This window comes from Pelobates fuscus, chromosome 2, assembly GCF_036172605.1.
Source record: "Pelobates fuscus isolate aPelFus1 chromosome 2, aPelFus1.pri, whole genome shotgun sequence".
Lineage (NCBI taxonomy): Eukaryota > Metazoa > Chordata > Amphibia > Anura > Pelobatidae > Pelobates > Pelobates fuscus.
In genome coordinates this window covers 225320252-225339627 of record NC_086318.1, presented here as the reverse complement: position 1 = coordinate 225339627, position 19376 = coordinate 225320252, and the positions used below count along the sequence as shown (strand labels likewise).

At 45.4% G+C, this 19376-nt stretch overlaps 1 protein-coding gene across 1 annotated transcript in view; it reads left to right on the top strand.

The window, feature by feature from the left end:
- Positions 1 to 19376, top strand: part of LOC134587098 (interferon-induced, double-stranded RNA-activated protein kinase-like) — a 159703-nt gene that overhangs the window by 98983 nt on the left and 41344 nt on the right. The window contains exon 13 of the mRNA XM_063443220.1: positions 12291 to 12474. Coding sequence (XP_063299290.1) covers positions 12291 to 12474 — 184 coding nt within the window. The remainder of the gene's footprint in view (positions 1 to 12290; positions 12475 to 19376) is intronic.

Here is a 19376-nt window from a genome sequence, read left to right as displayed (position 1 = left end):
CACAATAATCAAAGGTATAGGTAGCCACACGGGTACATGATGAATTATACCAGAAGGTGTACCCACTAACATCTTTAGTAATGGCTACTTGTTGGGCCTTAATTAAACTAATTAAGGAGACAATGTACCAGAGGTACATGGTTGTGCGGCATCTGCTTCCTCTGGGGCAGGAGACTTCTTGCAGTGGGAAGCGTGGATCCAATGTGGCTTGCCGGCCACTTTGACGGAGGTTGCGGTGATCAGGAGAACTTGGAATGGCCCGTCAAATCTTGGTTCCAGGGTATTTTTCCGCACAAACTTCTTGACCAGAACCCAATCTCCGGGAAGCAGGTTATGGGTACCTGTGTCCAAATCAGGATCTGGAATTGAAGAGAAAACTTGGGCATGTATTTTGTTCAAGACATTTGCAAGTTCAGTTACATAGTCTACTAAAACATCAGATTGAAGCTGTAACTGCTGTGGATAATAACAACCTAGTCTGGGTGCTGTCCCAAATAGAACTTCATATGGGGATAACGAGTGCTTCCCTCTAGGTGTGTGCCTAACGCTGAACAAAGCTATTGGCAGGGTTTCTGGCCAGGGCATCTTTGTTTCTTGTGACATTTTTAACATTCTGGCTTTTAGAGTGCCGTTCATGCGCTCTACTTTACCACTACTTTGTGGGTGGTAAGTGGTATGGAAGGCTAGGGTCACCCCCAGAGCAGTCCAAATGTCGTTAGTCAATGTTGCTGTAAAGGCTGGACCTTGATCACTTTCAATAACTTCTGGAAGTCCAAATCTGCATACAATGTCTGTAAGTAGGCGTTTTGCGGTCGTTTTTGCAGTGATATTGGTCACAGGGTAGGCTTCTGGCCAGCCTGAGAACATGTCCACTATTACTAGTGCATATTCATGAGGCCCACTCTTGGGCATTTGAATGTGGTCAATTTGAATTCTCTGGAATGGATACATGGGTTTTGCTAGGTGCTTTGCAGGCACCCTGATTGGTCTTCCTGGATTGCATTTTGCACAAATGACACAGGTCTTGCAGAAGCTGTTGATCAGAGTTGTGATTCCAGGTGCTTCATAATACTTTTGAATGAGGGCGGCCATTAGGTCTTTTGACAGATGTGCAGGCCCATGTGCCCATTGTACAACTGCTGGGTATAAGTTTCTTGGAAGGCAAAATTTAGAATTGTTGTAGTAAATTCCGTCCTTTAGGACAGCTCCTTTCTTCTTCCATTTCTGGATTTCTTCAGGAGTAATTGCAGCTTGTTTGCAAGGTAAAGATAGGAACTTCTTCTTCTTGACCGGACACTTCTTCATCCACTTCCTGCAAATCTCTGGCCGCTTTCTTAGCAGCCTGGTCAGCTAAATGGTTGCCCTTAGCTTCATCTGAATCCAATTTCCCATGTGCCTTAACTTTCAAAACGGCCACTTCTTCAGGGAGTAGGAGGGCATCCATTAGTTCCTTGATTGCAGAGCTGTGTTTGACTGGTGTACCGGCAGTGGTAAGAAATCCTCTTGTCTTCCAAATGAGGCCGAAGTCATGTGCCACACCCAGAGCATATCTTGAATCTGTATAGATGTTGGCACGCTTTCCTTCGGAAATCTTGCATGCTGAAGTCAGGGCTTGCAATTCAGCTTCTTGCGCAGACATTGCTGGCGGTAAAGGTGATGACTTGAGAACTTCCTCTGTTGTGGTTACGGCATATCCTGTGTGGTATTTTCCTTCTTCATCAGCATACCTTGAACCATCCACAAACAGAGTAAAATCCGGATCCGGTAATGGATTCTCATGCACAGTTGGTAAGTGCACTGTTTCCATTTTCATCTGTTCGAAACAGTCATGAGGAGTTTCTGGGTCATAGTCATTCACTATAACTAGGTCTTTAAATTCCTTTTCCAGGAAATGGCGTGGCCATGCTTCAAGAAGGTCAGTTGCTGGGTATTTGGCAATGCCATTTTCCTGTAGTTGTGATTCATCCATGGTGGCCCATAATTTTGCCATGGGCCCAAGGTCATTCCATGATCTTGTCTTCAACTTGGTAACAGGAAGATGTGGAATAGCAGTATCCCAATGGCGGTATAGGTAATTGAGCTCTGGGGGCAGTTGGATCAGGACCATGCTGTTGCCTTCAGAGTCACAATAGAAATCTTGGGCAGTGAGCTTTACTTCAAACCAGTGGTAAAGCTCATCTTCATAGCAAGGTTCAGGAGTAATGTCTGGCTTGTACCACATGGTACAGAAGGCATAATCCGGGCCTTCACAGAGAGGTGTCTTGTCTTTGTAAAAAGTTAAGTGTGGATGCATTTTCTTGATACATCCACAGAGAAGGTAGATGTAGGTTTCATCTGTGACAAATCCATAGTAGATACCCCCCTCAGGGAGTGGAAGAAGAGTGGATGGGTTAAGAACTTGACATCTTTGTATAGAAATGTTGTCAGGCAGAAGAAGATGACATTGCAGACGCAGGTGTCTAGCAGGAGACACGTGCTTGAGCTGGACTTGGTTGATAATGGCAGAGATGTCATGAGGGGCCAAAACAATTAAAGGGTGGCCAAGGACCAGGTCTGAGGTTCTTTCAATGAGTTCTCTTGCAGCAAAAACAGCCCTAAGGCAGGAAGGGGTCCCTCTAGCCACAATGTCCAGTTGGCATGAAAAGTATCCAATAGGCCTCTGGCGGCCTCTTAATTCATTGGTTTGGGTAAGAACTCCTGTAGCATGGCCTAGTCTTTCAGAGACAAATAATTTGAAAGGCTTGGTATAGTCTGGTAGGCCCAAGGCAGGAGCAGAAGCAATGGCACGTTTAAGAGATTTGAAGTTGCCCAGAGCTTCGTTGGTCAGGCCGAATGGGTCTGACTTGAGTGCATCATAGAGAGGTTGCATAAGCAGAGAGGCCTCTGGGATCCATGCTCTGCAGTAGGAAATGAGGCCTAAGAAGGCATGAAGAGATTTTGAAGTCCTTGGGGGTGGAATGTCCAGAATTGCTCTGACTCTGTCCCGAGTGAGATGTCTGGTACCTTGAGATAGGCAATGTCCAAGGAAAATCACTGAAGGTTGACCGAACTGCAGTTTGAGAAGTGAAGCTTTACATCCTTGTTCTGCCAAATAGCAAAGCAGACTAATTGAACTCTTTTCAGTAGTGGGTATATCATCTCCACAGAGCAGCAAATCATCCACATACTGGAGTAAAACAACTTCTGGGTGTTCAGCTTGCCATGGGTCAAGGATAGTACACATGGCTTTGGCAAATTGACTTGGAGAATTTGGAGCCCCTTGGGGCATGACAGTCCATGTATACTGTTGCATTTCATGGGTGAAAGCAAACAGGTATTGACAGGATGGATCCAGTGGAACACTGAAAAAGGCATTAGCCAGGTCAATGACTGTGAAATACTGTGCAGATGGAGGGACTCCAGAGAGCAGAGTATTAGGGTTTGGTACAAGAGGGGTGTCCAGGACAGTAGCTTCATTGACAGCACGGAGATCCTGAACCATCCTGTACTGGTCAGTAAGACCAGCAGCCTGATCTGCAAGTTTATCTTTTGCCCAGTCACGTAATTGATTGCAAAATGTTACTCCGGAGGGGTAATCAACATCACTTGTAAGCAGATCTGTACTGAGGTGGCGGGCCATGCTGGGCCAATATGCATCCCCTGCTTTAATAGCACAAATGCTCAGTAAGTCACGCCAGGCGGCGGAATAAGTCTTTTGTATCTGAACTATCCCTCGGTAAAAAGGCATAGGCTGCTTCTCTGGGTCAGGGAGAGATTTCATTAAAGCACTAGCTTGTGTGGGATTAAAAGCAACATATTTAGGAGGGGCCCGCTCTCCCCGACCCTTATGGCCGAAGGGATCTTCAATAGAGCGGTGGGTCGAGACTCTTTCAGCCTCTAATGAATCCTGAGACAGCCTGTCATCCCTGTCATCCTCTTCCTCATCTAACTCTACGATCTGGGCCCTTCTGCGTGAGGGGATCACTTGAGGTGACAGAGCCGGGGGATGAGAGGGAGTCCCGGAGGCGGGAGTTGCCATTGGGTCATAATCGTGGGATCGGTAATCACCGGGAAGCACCGGCATCAGGGGTGCTGAATGACTGGGGGCCGCCATATTGGAGGCGGGGAAGGAAGTTGCATTGGGGTTAAGGGAAGAAGTGGCGGCCATGTTGGATGTGGGCACATCCGGGGCAGACTGTACCGGACTGGGCATGACCGGAACCTGGGGAGTGGCTTGGGGAAAGGGGTATGGATAATTGGGATAGGGCATGGACATGGGGTATGGGTAGGGGTATGGCCAAGCCATCTGGGTGGGGGCTGGGGCGGAACCTGGAGTGGGCAGGAAGGTTGGGTAGGGGTTAGCAAAGGGGGTGGGAACCTGGGTCGTGGTTGGGGCGGGCAAGGGAGAGGATGGAGAAGAATCAGTAGAGGCGGGTGAAGAAGGAGGAGCCGGAGTGGGATCAGCAAGATTGACAGTGGCAGGGGAGGAGGGATTAGTGAACTGGGCAGATGCAGATGGGAGGGAAGGATTATCAACGGAGGCAAAGTGGGGGGAAGGAATGGCAGATGAGATGTTAGCATTAGACATAGAGGGTGGTTTAGGGATGGATGAGGATGATGGGAATGGTGGGGAAGGAGAAGGGGAAAAGTAAGATCCATCAGAATTTAGGACCGGGCAAACGGGAGAGGTGACGGGATGGGGGTTGGGAGGATTGGGAGTGGGATACATAGTCAGCTGGCAATCTCCCATTGCTGACTGAACCTTGGGGATAGACATCCCCTGGGCGCCATTTTGGGGCGCTGGCTGAGGACAAGCCCCAGCGACACAGTTATTATGGTACACAAACAATTTCACACCCTTGTGAATTATTTCTTCCTCAACCCAACCTTCTTGCTGAATAGCCTTCGCTACTCTGTACCATGCTTCAGCTGTTTTTAATAAATCATTATTTGCAAGCTTGCCTCTCTTCTCCATCAATAATCTACGCCAACTTTCTGGTTGCAATCTGCCACATGTCGGCACAGCAATTTTACATACTTTTGCAATCTTTTCAACACCTTTAACCATCTCCTCACCCTCTCTGTCATCAACTAAATCACATGCTAACCAGCCCTTACTGGGCTTACTTAAATCCTGCCCCATAATCCCTTTCCCCCTACACCAGCGTCCTAGATATAGGGAAAGACAAGGAAAATTGAACAGGAACGTCTACAATGCTCGACTGCCACCCGAGAATTGTGGGCCCTTCTCAAGTGCGTCTTCCCAAAACGTAGACTAGTCACTGAATCCGCCTACCCGGGGTGGTAGACACGGATTGGAGTGAGGTGAGAAGTGTGTGACCAATCACTTCTCTTTTAAGAGGAATGGGAGTGGATAGTATAATAGTACAGGAAGTGTAGAAAAGGTAAAAGGTAAGGAAAAATCCTTAGAGACAGACACAGGAGTTTGGATGACTCCTAATTAAACAAACAAGACAACAATACAAATGAAATACAGTGCATGCATCACAATTCAAATGAAATCGACAGTAATCCCTTTCCTTCTCATGTGCTTACTCCAAAGTCACCTCCCTCAAACTCGTAGTGTCCCCGCACGGAAGAACGACTTTCGTAAGTCTCACTACCAACGGCCAAGGATAACAGCTAACACCGGTCCGAAATCCCTATGCCTCCCTCAGTACAGCAGTCCACTTTAAAAGTGGCCGCGCCACCCTCACCCTCGTAGTGCCCCTATAAAACCCACTTTATAAGTCTCACTACCTCGTGATGCGGAAAACAAGCAATGCCTACTTGAATCCCCCCAGGAAACAGAGCCCCCTGCCACAAGACTAAGTCCCCTACCACAAAATAAAAAGTTTGGAATTCCACCAGCCTCAGCACTCGAGGCTGTGGGTTACCACCTCTCTGCAAGCAGAGCTACGTGCACAAAGAAGCTAGCTAGGCTATCAAAGTGACACAAAGGAGGATCACAGGAAATTATGAGTCTACACAAAATCCACAGTTCCAACACTCCTCTTTTTCCTTACAGCCACAGCCACGAGGCTCCTAAAAGAGGTAAACAGGCAAAGAAGACCCCCAGGAAAACTTCCACAGGTCTACCCCCCTTTTTCCCTACAGCCACCTCCTAAAAGGGGTAAAACAGGCAACAGGACTCCAGGCAAATCCCCCGGGTCCATACCCCCTTTATCCCAAAAAGGGGAAACAGACAAACACAGGACCCCCAGGCAAACTACCACGGGTCCACCCCCCCTTTTATCCCAAAAAGGGGAAACAAATAAACATTCAGCCCGGGCAACCAAACTAGACCATGCCAATACAGACACACCCAGGTAACAGATAGACTAAATGCAGGTAACAAAGGGTAATAAGACTCCGGGCAAGATATTACCTGTCTTTGATGTCCTCCCGGGAAGCAGTCACAGACACGTGGACGGGTCAATCAAAGGGGCCGGAACATACCGGTGGCTCTGCAGTAGTCTCTACCGTGTACCTGGAGGTGATCAATCTCCTTTCCTTCCCCCTGGATTCCTCCGTCCAACAGCGTCTTCCTTAGGACGGCTCACCGGCCAGACATAGCCCGGAGTCCCTGTTCGGGCGCCAAAGTTGTTATGGTACTTTTTCTGTAAACCAAAATGGTTAAATGTCTATCTGTTCCTGTCCAAATTAAAAGAATTGAATTGCATATATACGCTGAAGTAATTAAGTCTGACACACGGAGTTCAGGTTAAAATAACTTCGAGGAAATTTATTGGCAAGTGAAGAATCAGAGGGCGCGCAGGCCCTTTTAAGAGACATTTTCGTCATCATTGATTATCAAGATATCAGTGAATAAACATCATTAATTGGATTAATTGTTAAGTGTCTGGGTTAGTATCCACCTATCAATATAATTAATTGGATAAAAAACTAAGTGGTTAGCTTCGTGTCCACCCACCAAGAGGTGGTATTATTTTGGACACGGGTGGGGACAAGGGGGTCTTGAGCGTCATTTTACATGGTCGGTGATGTCAGATCTTGTGGTCAGGTGCAAGGTCTCTTATGAATAGAACATTTCATTACTACAGTGTTCTCATGGCCTTCAATTTATACTATGTTGCGAGTTAGGGGAAATTCAGCAGTTCCTGAGTTAGTCATATCTTTATGGAGAATACAGTCTTTGTCTATTGTGTTAGATGTGCTGAGCAATTCTGTCATGTAATGTAGTTTTCATATGGAGAAGTCAGGTTATGAGGACAAAATGGAGGGTTTGTCACAGTATCAGGTTAAAATCGAGTTAGTGCAATAATTCAATACAAGTACAATAAAGATTTTTTAATAATTCTACATCACATACAGACACACACACAAGACACACATACACACATACAGACACACACACACACACAAGACACACATACAGACAGACAAACAGGCACCCACATACATACAGACACACAGACAGGCACACATACAGACACACACACACACACAAGACACATACATTCAGACAGGCACACATTCATACAGACACACACAGACATGCATACAGACACACACATATAAAGACACACACATAAGACATACATACAAAGACACATACACACATACAGACAGACACAAGACACACATACATATGACACACATACATACAAATGAGCAGAGTAAGTGATGAGAACCGCACTCAGTCCCAACGGCCAAGGGTGCTCCAGAGCAGGACCAGCAATCCCAGTACAATAATCCAAGAAGAAAAAACTCACAGGCACTCCAACTTCAAGCCGCAGGCAGATTTATTATGACAGAATGCAACGCAACGTTTCGACCGGAAAGGTCTTTTTCAAGCTTGAAAAAAACCTTTCCGGTCAAAACGTTGCGTTGCATTCTGTCATAATAAATCTGCCTGCGGCTTGAAGTTGGAGTGCCTGTGAGTTTTTTCTTACACATACATACAAAGACACATACACACACAACACATACATACAAAGACAAGACACACATACATACACACATATATACAGACAGACACACACGCACACACACACACATACAAAGACACGTACATAAGACACACATACAGACACACACATACAGACACATACACACAGACAGACACACACACACAAGACATACATACAAAGACACATACACAGACAAACACACACATTATATTTAAGTCATCCTCCTGTTTCCTACCTTTAAGGTGCAGGAGGGGGTGACTTTCCCTGGGGTCCAGTGGTGGCTCAGGTGGATGGGAGTCAGAGTTCACACTCTGACTCCCTCCTCCTCCTTCCTCCCGCGCGGTCTGTGTGTTAGCTGGGAGGAGTGACGTGCAGTCACTTCCTTCCAGCGTGTGATGTAATCACAGGGGGCCCGGTCCCGCTGTTAAAGCGCCCAGAGCTGACCGGGCCTCCTTGCAATCCACATCCATCGGGGGGCCTGACAGCATGGGCCACCCGATGGACCCCTCCATATGCGGCCCCGGTAGTTTGCCGCACGGGCCGGGGCCGCAAGTGGTGATGGCGGTACCGCAGGGGTACCGCCGGCTCGCACCCGCCCAATCTTTCAAAATTATAAAATCCCTACAGCCCACCAGGAAACCTAAAAAGCCCACTAGTGGGCGGTAAGGACCAGGTTGACGACCCATGGTCTAGAGAATAAATGAGAATATTGTCCGGGTACACCAACACGAACGTGTGGTGGTATTCTCTGAGGACATCGTTGATTAGATCTTGAAATACCGCTGGAGCATTGCACAAACCAAATGGCATAACCAGATACTCATAATGTCCCATTCTGGTATTGAACGCTGTCTTCCACTCATGCCCATCCTTAATTCTGACTAAGTTATATGCGCTCCTAAGGTCGAGTTTGGTGAATGCTCTGGCACCTTTGAGCCTGTCAAATAGTTCAGAAATAAGGGGAATTGGGTAGGTGTTCTTAACCTTAACAGGTGCTAAACCTAAGATGGCGGAGGCCACGCGCAACAGCACCGAGAACTGAATGCATTAAAGCTACCCCCCCACATCCGCCACAACCACCGCGGATCACAAAGAGCTACAAGTACATATAGAAGAAGAACAGTGGATAAGTTCTCTAAATAAATTATACAAATATATACATTGCCTAAACCTTATGGAAACAAAATTGAAACTTTCAAACAGATGGTACCTAACACCGAAACGTTTAAAAAACATCTTTCCAGAGTCACCCGATAGGTGTTGGAAATGCAATGTCAATGACAGGCAATTTGATCCACATTTGGTGGTAATGTGTACCCATAAATTTTTTTGGGAAAGATGTAATCAATGTAATATATCAGATAATGGAAATGAAACTAGTCTTCAAGCCGGAAGTGGTCCTGTTAAACCTGAGTTGGCCTAAAATGACAAAAAAAAGTATTTATGTTAACGTTACATATCATTACGGCAGCTAAACTTCTTCTAGCACAAAATTGGAAAACAGGGAAAATCCCATGCATTCAAGAATTAACACAAGTCATATGGCAGGCAAAAATGAAAAGGGGTATACTGGTGAACTTAGGAAATATATACTCAAATAGAAGACTCGGACAAATGGATAAGTACAATGGAAACGATAACTTAATAATTATCACAACAAAGTTACACATCTTTCATGTGTTCTCTCTCTCTTTTGCTGGCCTTTTTTTGTTTTGTTTTAATCTTTTCTCTTTTTTTTTTGATGGTTAAATAATAACAAACCAAGGCAAGAAATAACACCAGTATTCTCCTCTCTCCTGTACTCTTCACGTAACAAATGTAAAGCTTTCTTCCTGTAACAGAGAGGGGAGATGACAGGGAAGAAGAGTGGAGAAAAAAGGAGAGGAAAAAATAATTTGATCCCTAAAAACAGGCAGATAAACAGAACTGCAAAATGAACTGTATTACACTATTTTTCCTACCCAAATAAACTTAGAAAAAGAGGATTGAATTAGCTTAAGCCAGTTAAGAGGGACATTCAAACCCAGCAAATACATCAATTTAAGAAAGACATATGCCTTGACTGTATAAATCCTGCACCACCAAGAAATCTCTAATTTTTTTCAATTTTTAAAGTTAAGATGTCCTTAATTAGTGATAACAAATTAATCTCAAACCCTTTTTCAGGATTAGATGACATCTTCATGCTTAAATAAGTAAAGCACTCTTTAATCCATAAAAAAGTAAAAAAAAATTCAATAACTGCTAACCTCATCTGTTGTGAGGATATTTATGGGGTGATAAATATTAAAAAGAATATTCTCATAAAAATTATCAAAAATTAATTTAATAATTTTTATTATATCAAAATTGGTATCTTGGCATTGTTCCCCCTTGATTATTGATTTAAGCTGAGAATTACCCACTATTTTTAACTCATAGATCCTGGAGTACGTTTTATTAGAGTTTTTTTATTTCACAAACTAATTATAAAAATATAATTTATTGTGACAATAATTAATAATAATATGTAACTTGCGTGATAATATTCAGTGAATAATTAGTATTACATAAATATACAATTGGAAACCGTTTTAACACAGTTTAGATAATAAGAGCAATATTTTCTTTTATCCACATTGATGCAAATTTCAACAAGATTTTTGACAGGACGCTTTACTTTGAAATCAGCTTGCTAAACATTCCTTAACACAGAACACAGCATCTCACAGCAGCACAGCGTAAAGTAATAAAAACTTTGACTGACAGTCAAATCTCTGAATTAACTCATTCACTGCTGGCTAAAATTCTCATAGGCAAGATATCCTTTTATATTGCAATTTTTACAAATATAATATTTCTCATACCAGATAATTTGACCATTCCTATGTCCATCCAATAGTAATAATTTTAACCAGATTTTTACGTTTGCAGAATTTTAACTTCCCTAGTTAAAGATGACTATCCTAATTCAGATAAGTCAATATCTCTGGGTAAAGTTCAGTATTCTAAATTTTGGCAAATTACCAGTGAATATATTGTTTAATTATTCCACCTGCAGGAATGGATTTTTATAACCATATATTCCTTAGCTAATTATGATTTCTCATTTAAAAACCTGACTTCCTTCACCCAGATATATTTCTGTTTTTAGTCAAATTATTTAATTGAATTAAATAAAACCAGCATAATTACCTGTTCTGTTGTAGAGTTTCTATCAGACTTGAAGATATGTCTTGGGAATTGTGAATGCAAGTATGATGAGAATTGTGGGAAATAGGAAAGTTTTCAGAGTTCTGATTTTTAAAGAATTTTAAAGTTAAGTGTTAGTTGGAAAAGATACAAATAGTTAGGTGTGTCCAGGTTTTGGCTCCAGATGTCAGATCTTAAATGTTAGCCCATAGATGTTAGGTGTGTCCTCATTTCTGCTCCAGATGTCAGATCTTAGATGTTGGATATCTCATTCCCAGAGAGTCTGTCTCTCTCCTTTTGTCGTTAATTTTTAAAGGAGAATTTCTCTATACGTCACTAGTTGACAGTGGCCAATAGAGTAAGGTGGGCGTGTCTTCCCTACAGACTATCATCTAGATTTTGGTCAGTAGATGGCGCAATTACATCACGGAAAATTCTTGTCAGGGGGTCCATTTACTATTTTGTATAATGGGTTAACTGAATTTTGTGATGCGTTTTACGTCATCTGGGTTATCTTTATGATACCTATTCATCAAAGACCTGTCAATCTTCAAAGCCTCCAAAGGCTTTTGGTTTGTTTTTACCAGACAGAGCCAGTGGTACATACCGCAGTCGCAGGGGTCGCAGCTGAAGGTTTATTGTTTTTTTGCATCATGTTTGAAAGAATGGCTACATTCATTTTTACATTAAAATAATTTAGCAGTGAAAGTGTTACTAAACATAGGATTTTATATATAATAATTTGTGACATTTACAAAAATAATGCTGGTGTGCTTAAAATACAGAGAACTTGGAAAAAGGCAAGATTCTGTCAACAACAACTGCCTAATCTCTCCCTCCCTGGTATTTGTCCTATTTAAAAAATAAATAAATATATATATATATATATATATATATATATATATATATATATATATATATATATATATATATATATGTTAATTCTCCTGACTAGAATTTGTAATTCTGCTAACATTTTTTTCTTATCCAATTTTTCTTTTCCCCCTAGAGAAAATACATGTTTTCAATGTCACCTCAATAACTTTTTTCCTTTTTAATTTAACTGCATATACTCTACCTAATATCATTTACCCCACCACATCCACATGTTTCCCCTAGCTTCTGGCAAACCATGCAAGCTTTTTTTTTTTTTACAAAAGATTATGACAGTTCTTTAAATTCTAAGAAAATTTTATTTATTTGTAGTGAAACTGGTAGCACACAAACATGGCTTTTTATAAAAATGGAGTTATGTGATAATGGTACTTTGAAGACCTGGATCAGAGATATGAAGACAATTGAAAAAAACAGAAGTCTTGAAATTTTTCGGCAGATAGTGGATGGAGTTGCATACATTCATTCTAAAAAACAAATTCATAGAGACATAAAGGTGAGTGCATGTTTCAAGTTTTAGTTCTAAATACTTGGAACAAAATATTACTTTTTGGTCCACAGTGTTTTCTTCTGACATATGTGTCTATAGTTGTAAAATGCTACAGTTTTGATGCCTCAGACAGTGAACTGCACCTGCATTGCATAATAAATGTATTACATCCATATTGCATGAGCCATAAGGTATACAAAAATATTATCTACATTTTGCCAAAATTAACAAATCTGACAACCTAGAAACAATAGTATGGCATTAGCTTCAAGCATCACTATAGGGTCAGGAACACAAACATGGATTCCTGACCCTGTAGTGCTAAACCCATCATTTAGGTGGCTTGCCCCCTCCCTTAGCCCTCCCATAAAAGTTTAAAACTCACCTTATTTCCAGCGTGGCGTGAGTCTGCTGGTGCTGGCTCCGCCACCATTTGTGACATCATCAAAATGGCCACTTTTTAGCCAATCCAATGCTTTCCCAGAGGGAAAGCATTGGATTACCTAAAATCGGTATGGGACGGGGCCAAATGCCGTTTTGACCAATCAGGACCTCCTCATAGTGATGCATTGAATCAATGCATCTCTATGAGGAAAATTCTGCGTCTCCATGCAGAGCGTGGGGACACTGAACGGCAAAGATTCTTACTGTACAGCCCTGAGCCAGGAAGCCCCTCCAGTGGCCATCTAAGGAGTAGCCACTTGGAGTTGTCCCTAGGGGCAATGTAAACACTGCCTTTTCTCTGAAAAGGCAGTATTTACATGAAAATTCCTGAATGGAGCTATTATACTCACTAGAACAACTACATTAAGCTGTAGTTGTTCTGGTGACTATAATGTCCCTTTTTTTTATTCTTCATTTTTGTGGATAAAGCATGGTGGTTACAATTTCACATGTTAGCATAACTTTGAATACATAACATTAGTCTGAATAACAATTATAACATGTTTGCGGGAACTATCCAATTTTTAAATGTGTGATAGCCTTGATCGCCCTCTCTCGCAAGTTCCAGGTGGGGATTAGTGTTGTGCCGGGGGGCGCATGTTTATTGCGGTGGGTGCCCATTAGCACATTGGTAAGAGGTTGCGCTCGGCATTAATAAAGGGCACATCTGTGGGGGGTGGGTATGGTGCTGGGAGGCGCTCGCTTAGCGCTGTCACTGCCCATACGCTTTAGTGGGGGCAGGGGCGTATTAGCCGCGAGGCAAACAAGGCATTTGCCTTGGGCGGCATTTTCCAGGGGGCGGCAAAAAAAGCCGCCCCCAAATGCCCAAGGCAAATGTCTTGTTAGCCTTGTGGCTAACAGACATGCTGGGCTGCTGGGCGGTCGGGCGGCACTGGCAGGAGGGCGGCTGGCGAGGGAGCACTTCCTCTGAGCTGTCTGCTCAGCTCCCTCGTGCGCCGCAGAGTGAGGCTGGGAGCCGGAATATGATGTCATATTACGGCTCCGCCTCCCAGCCTCACTGTGGGGCGCGCGAGGGAGCTGAGCAGACAGCTCAGAGGAAGTGCTCCCTCGCCAGCCGCCCACCAGCGCCGCCCGACCGCACAGCAGCCACTGGACCACCAGGGAGAAAGATGACCCCCCCCAGCATTCCCAAAGGTAAGGAGGCTGGGGGGGTTAAAAAAAAAAAGTGTTAATGTGAGTGAGTGTGAGTGTCTGTTAGTGAGTGTGAGTGTGTGTGTGTGTGAGTGAGTGTGTGTGTGTCTGTTAGTGAGTATGTGTGTGTCTGTTAGTGTGAGTGTGTGTGTGTCTGTGTGTGAGTGTGAGTGTGTGTGTGTCAGTGAGTGAGTGTGTGTGTCTGTTAGTGAGTGTGAGTGTGTGTGTGTCTGTTAGTGTGAGTGTGTCTGTTAGTGAGTGTGTGTCTGTTAGTGAGTGAGTGTGTGTGTCTGTTAGTGAGTGTGTGTGTTTCTGTTAGTGTGTTTCTGTTAGTGTGTTTCTGTTAGTGTGTTTCTGTTAGTGTGTTTGCCTCTGTGTGTGTGTGTGTGTGTGTGTCTGACTGTGTGTGTGTGTCTGTTAGTGTGTGTTTGCCTGTGAGTGTGTGTGTATGTTAGTGGGTGTGTGTGTCTGCTAGTTTGTGTCTGCTAGTGAGTGAGTGTGTGTCTGTTAGTGTGTGTCTGTTAGTGAGTGTGAGTGTGTCTGTTAGTGTGTGTGTGTTTCTGTTAGCGAGTGTGTGTTTCTGTTAGCTAGTGTATGCGTATCTTTCAGTGAATGTGTGTGTGTGTGTTTATTTAGAATGCGGGGCGGGGTAAAGGTTGGGTGTGGGTGTGGGGGGGGGCGCCTGAGTTTTGTCCTGCCTAGGGCAGCATAAAACCAAGATACACTGAGTGGGGGTATATTAATGTGCCTTTTGGCGAAGGGCACATCTGGGAGGGTAGGTGTCTGGCTTGGGTCTTTCTGGACCTTGGCGGAGCATACATTGAAACCAACGCCTTGTGATGTGGCTCGCTAGCCACATAGCTCGCTAGCCGAGTGTGTGAGTAGCTATCGAGTTTAAAACTGTTTTTCACGCTTACACTCTCCGATACGCAAAGGCCAAATCTCCTTCATCTACCTCCAACTAAACTCCTCCTCCCCGACAGAAGCACTCGCATACACCAAAGCGTTGGAAAGGGACATTGGCCCCCCCAATGACCCGTCAGACTGGTCGGCAATACGGCAATATGGGAGGCGACTGCTTCCCTTACCATATGCGTAAACAACAGGGAACAGGCCTATAAAACGCTCCTCCGATGGTACCTGACGCCCCTAAGGTTGAAACAGATGAAATGCTCGACCACTGACGAATGCTGGAAGGGCTGCGGGTCTCAGGGCACCTATATTCACGCCTGGTGGCATTGCCCACACATAACACAACTCTGGACAAAAGTGGCAGACCTAACATCAGCTCTCCTACACACTGAGATTCCACTAGACCCATGGGTCTGGCTACTATCCAAACCCCATACCCCCCTATTTAGGGCACAAAACAAACTACTCGCCAAGATCGCCTTAGCCACGCGACGCACAATCGCCGAACAATGGGGCAACAAACACATTCCCACCCTGGACACAACCATCAAGAAAATAGAGGAAGCCAGGGAGATGGACAATCTATCGGCCCTACTCCACGACACAACCCACCACCACAACAAAATATTCGATCCCTGGGTCATATATAGACTGACCCACCCCTAAATCCTCCCAACTCCGGAAGACAGTCGCCCCGATCCCCTCCCCCACGACCCCTCCAAGATATCACTTCTCAGACCTTCCCTAACCCCCAAACGTCTTCGCCAGACTACTGGCAATCGAACCATCAATATTATTCCCAATCCAAACTGACACCTCAACCCCCCCCCCTCACACAACTGCTGACTCTCAATTGGAAACAACGGCAACACGGCCCCCCCCACAACACCGACCCCTCATCACCCGAAACCTACAGGGCGAACACCCCCACCCCCCTCTCCCCCTAACTCTCACCACGAGACCCACACTCCCCCTGACCCGAAGCGCCCACCACAGATCACTGACTCAGACAGCTTAAGGCCCATCCACCGCAACCAACCCCGCACCACGCCGTGAGGTACTGGCCTCATGGAGACCATAGTGACCTACGAACGTAAGTGCAACCCCCTGCCTTCCAACCACCCTACCCGCCCCTGTAACCCCCTAGACGTACAAGGTACTAGCCCATATACACGGCCACTGACTTACAGCCCACCTCCTTGACATCCCAGAGATCAACAGCCAACGTCAACGCAAGAGACTATCGCTAATGACATCCGATACACCAACCACAACTATCTCAGTCTCTTTATCCCCAATCCTCAAACGCCAAATCGTAACTCACCCAAATATGAGGATTGTACTTGTACCCCTCCCCTTTTTTATTCTGTATCCCGCATTAACAGTTGAAAATCTTGAAAATAAAGAATTTTGAAAAAAAAAACACAAAAAACTGTTTTTCCACACACATAGTACGTAATGGGGGGGGGGGGGGGAGATTAACTTAACCGGGTAATTTGGACAGTAGCTGTCGGAGCCAGTGGGGGGAGGTCATAAAGAAATTAACATCTTTGGGAACTATTAATGCACCTGTTGTTGTAACAGGTAAAAGTACATGGAACCTGCGCAGCTGTGCTCATATCAGGTAGGTAGGGCAGCCATCTGCAGAGCCTCTCCTCTGGGCACGATCTGCGACAGTCCAGGATGGTTGGGCTATTTCTTGGGTCGTCTGCGCCTGTATGCCTAGCGATCGTAGGAAGGTTGGTATTTCCGATGAATGTGTTAGCTTGTGTATCGTGCCAGCCTTGTCCACTTGCAGTCGGCGTGGTCCCCACTTGTATGGGATGGCTTGTTCCCATAGAAGTTGCGTGACCTGGCGAAAAGATTTCCTCCATTGTATGGTGTGTCTGGAATAGTCTCTGTAAAAGGCTAGTTGCGCTTCTTCGAACTGCACCGTGGGAGAGCCTCTTGTGGCCCCCATTAGTATTCCCTGGTCTGAGTCTCTCACGAATCTGATCAGTACATCACAGACTCCAACACGCGGCATGGAAGGTGCCACGGAGAGTCCGAAGCAGGAATCTATGGTTACTTGCTTAGCTTGCCGTGGTGTCAGCAGCGTGGCTATGAGCCTGCGGCAGTAATGAGGCAGTTCGGTGCCAGAAATTGTCTCCGGTACTCCCCGGACTCTTAGATTCCGTGCCTTATGCCTGTCTTCAATGTCGGCTAATTGGGCTTGTTGATCGGCACATTGTTTGCGCAGGGAGTTTAATGCAGCATCCGTGGCGTTTTGTGCTAGGGTAGTACCCCTTATGCCTTCTTCCGCCGCCGCCACCTACGTCTTCCCTCACAAGCGCTATGTCCGCTTGGAACATGGTCTTTATTTCCTTCACCAGGGCTTTTATATCCGCTTTGGTGGAGGGTGCTGAGTCCCCCTCATCCTGGGGTCCCTGGGGTGGCCGTCGCACTCGAGTCAGGGTGGAGGGCTCTGTGTAACTGCTATCCTCATCCGAGGATTGTGAGGCATAGGCCTCGGGCGCCATCTTGGGAGGTACCTGCTGCAAGGCTGCGTGGAGAAAAGCCCCGATATCTCCGGATCCCGCTCTTGGATCTGTCTGTTGTTTTTTGTTCTTTTCCCCCATGTTGTGGGGAGCCTGTGTGCCATCTGTACCGCTCGGTGAGTCGGTTTATTGCATCTCCGGGTGGCCGGTTACGATCCAGTGCACGGAGCTGCAGTGATCTGCGACTATCCCGCTCGGGTGCTGGCTCAGCCCCCTATAATGTCCCTTTAACAGTAGGGTTTGTAATTTTAAAATAGCTGTAGCGGAGAGCTGATTTCTCGCAGCTATTCTCCACTTTAGATCCAAGGAAGGCTCAGGAACAAGTCATTAGTAAATCCACAGCAGAGTTTCCAGCAGGTAAAAAGGTACAGCGAAATCCCCACAGCACTCCCAATAACTGGACGACACACAGTTTCAGGAGTAGAACTGACAATCGTTTATTCCAAGGTTTCTTATAAAGCCTGCTCCCATGCAAGGGAGGGAACTACAGTAATTAGGACAGTAACCAATACCATTCTCGTTACCTCCCACACATCTCCTCCCCTCAGAGTGAGTCATAATCCCCTTAAGTTGTACAGTACTTTACCCCAAACTTGGATGTACCCCTAAACCATCACATATCCTTAATATCAGGGTACCGCTAGGTAGCCCTGATCTGGGTGAATATAATATCCAAAATTCACCCAGATCGGACCAGGGGTTCGGTAGTTACAGGCAGGTGAAGTTTGACCGACCGCACACGAGTTGGTATCCGAAAAGGGTTCCATGAGAATGGGCCCTGCGGTCGGTCTCCGTTCGGCAGTTAAAACAGACATTTATAATTGCCATCCACATTTACATTCACCTGGATAGTGATTCCCTCATTCGGTACTTTATTACTACCGAATGGGGATTCGTTATGTTTCTCCGTTCGGCAGTTACGGAGCTCTGGAGGTCTCAGCGGTGTTTGGTTGTTTGAGTGTCCGATTTGAGTTCCAGGCACTCGACGACCAAACACCGCTGGGATTTTCATGCGTAAGATGGCCGCCGCCACGTGTACGCATGCCGAATGGCGGCCACCCAGATACAATGTTAATGAGCCGGTTAACTTGCGGTTGGAAAGAATGTGAACTTTAATAGCTGGCACACTTCTCTCTGGGGTGGTCCCTCCGTTCGGTAGTTTCCATAAGTATATAGTACGGATGGAAACTACCGAATACCATACAATTCACATAATACACAAACGAATAGCAATTTCAACATAGGGAAAACATATACGAACACAGTCACACAGGCATTTTGCAGGACAGGCTCACTGCATTCCGCTACACTGCTCCCCCTTTCCCACAAGCCGGCATACACAGTCTGATCCCACACGGATCGGCTTGGGGATGACCGGGGTGCTCACGGATCATTTTTCCAGATCAGTTTGTCGCGACAACCCGTCGGCGTTTCCATTTTGCTTACCCGGGCGGTATTGAATGTTAAAGTCAAAAGGCTGCAGCGCCAAACTCCAGCGCAGCAGCCTGGCATTGTCCCCAGCCACCCGGTTCAGCCAGACTAACGGGTTGTGATCCGTGAGCAGCGAAAAAGCCTGTCCATACAAATAGGGTTGCAATTTCTTCAAGGCCCACACCACAGCCAGGCATTCCTTCTCGATGGCGGCGTAGCTTACTTCCCGGGGTAAAAGTTTGCGACTGATGTAAGCCACTGGATGTTCTCCGCCATCGGCCCCGACTTGGCTTAATACTGCCCCCAATCCAAACATAGAAGCGTCTGTGTGAACAAGAAAACGTTTAGTTGGATTGGGAGCGGCCAAGACAGGGGCATTAACAAGTGCATCTTTCAAGTGTTGGAATGCCTGCTCACACTCCGGGGTCCAGG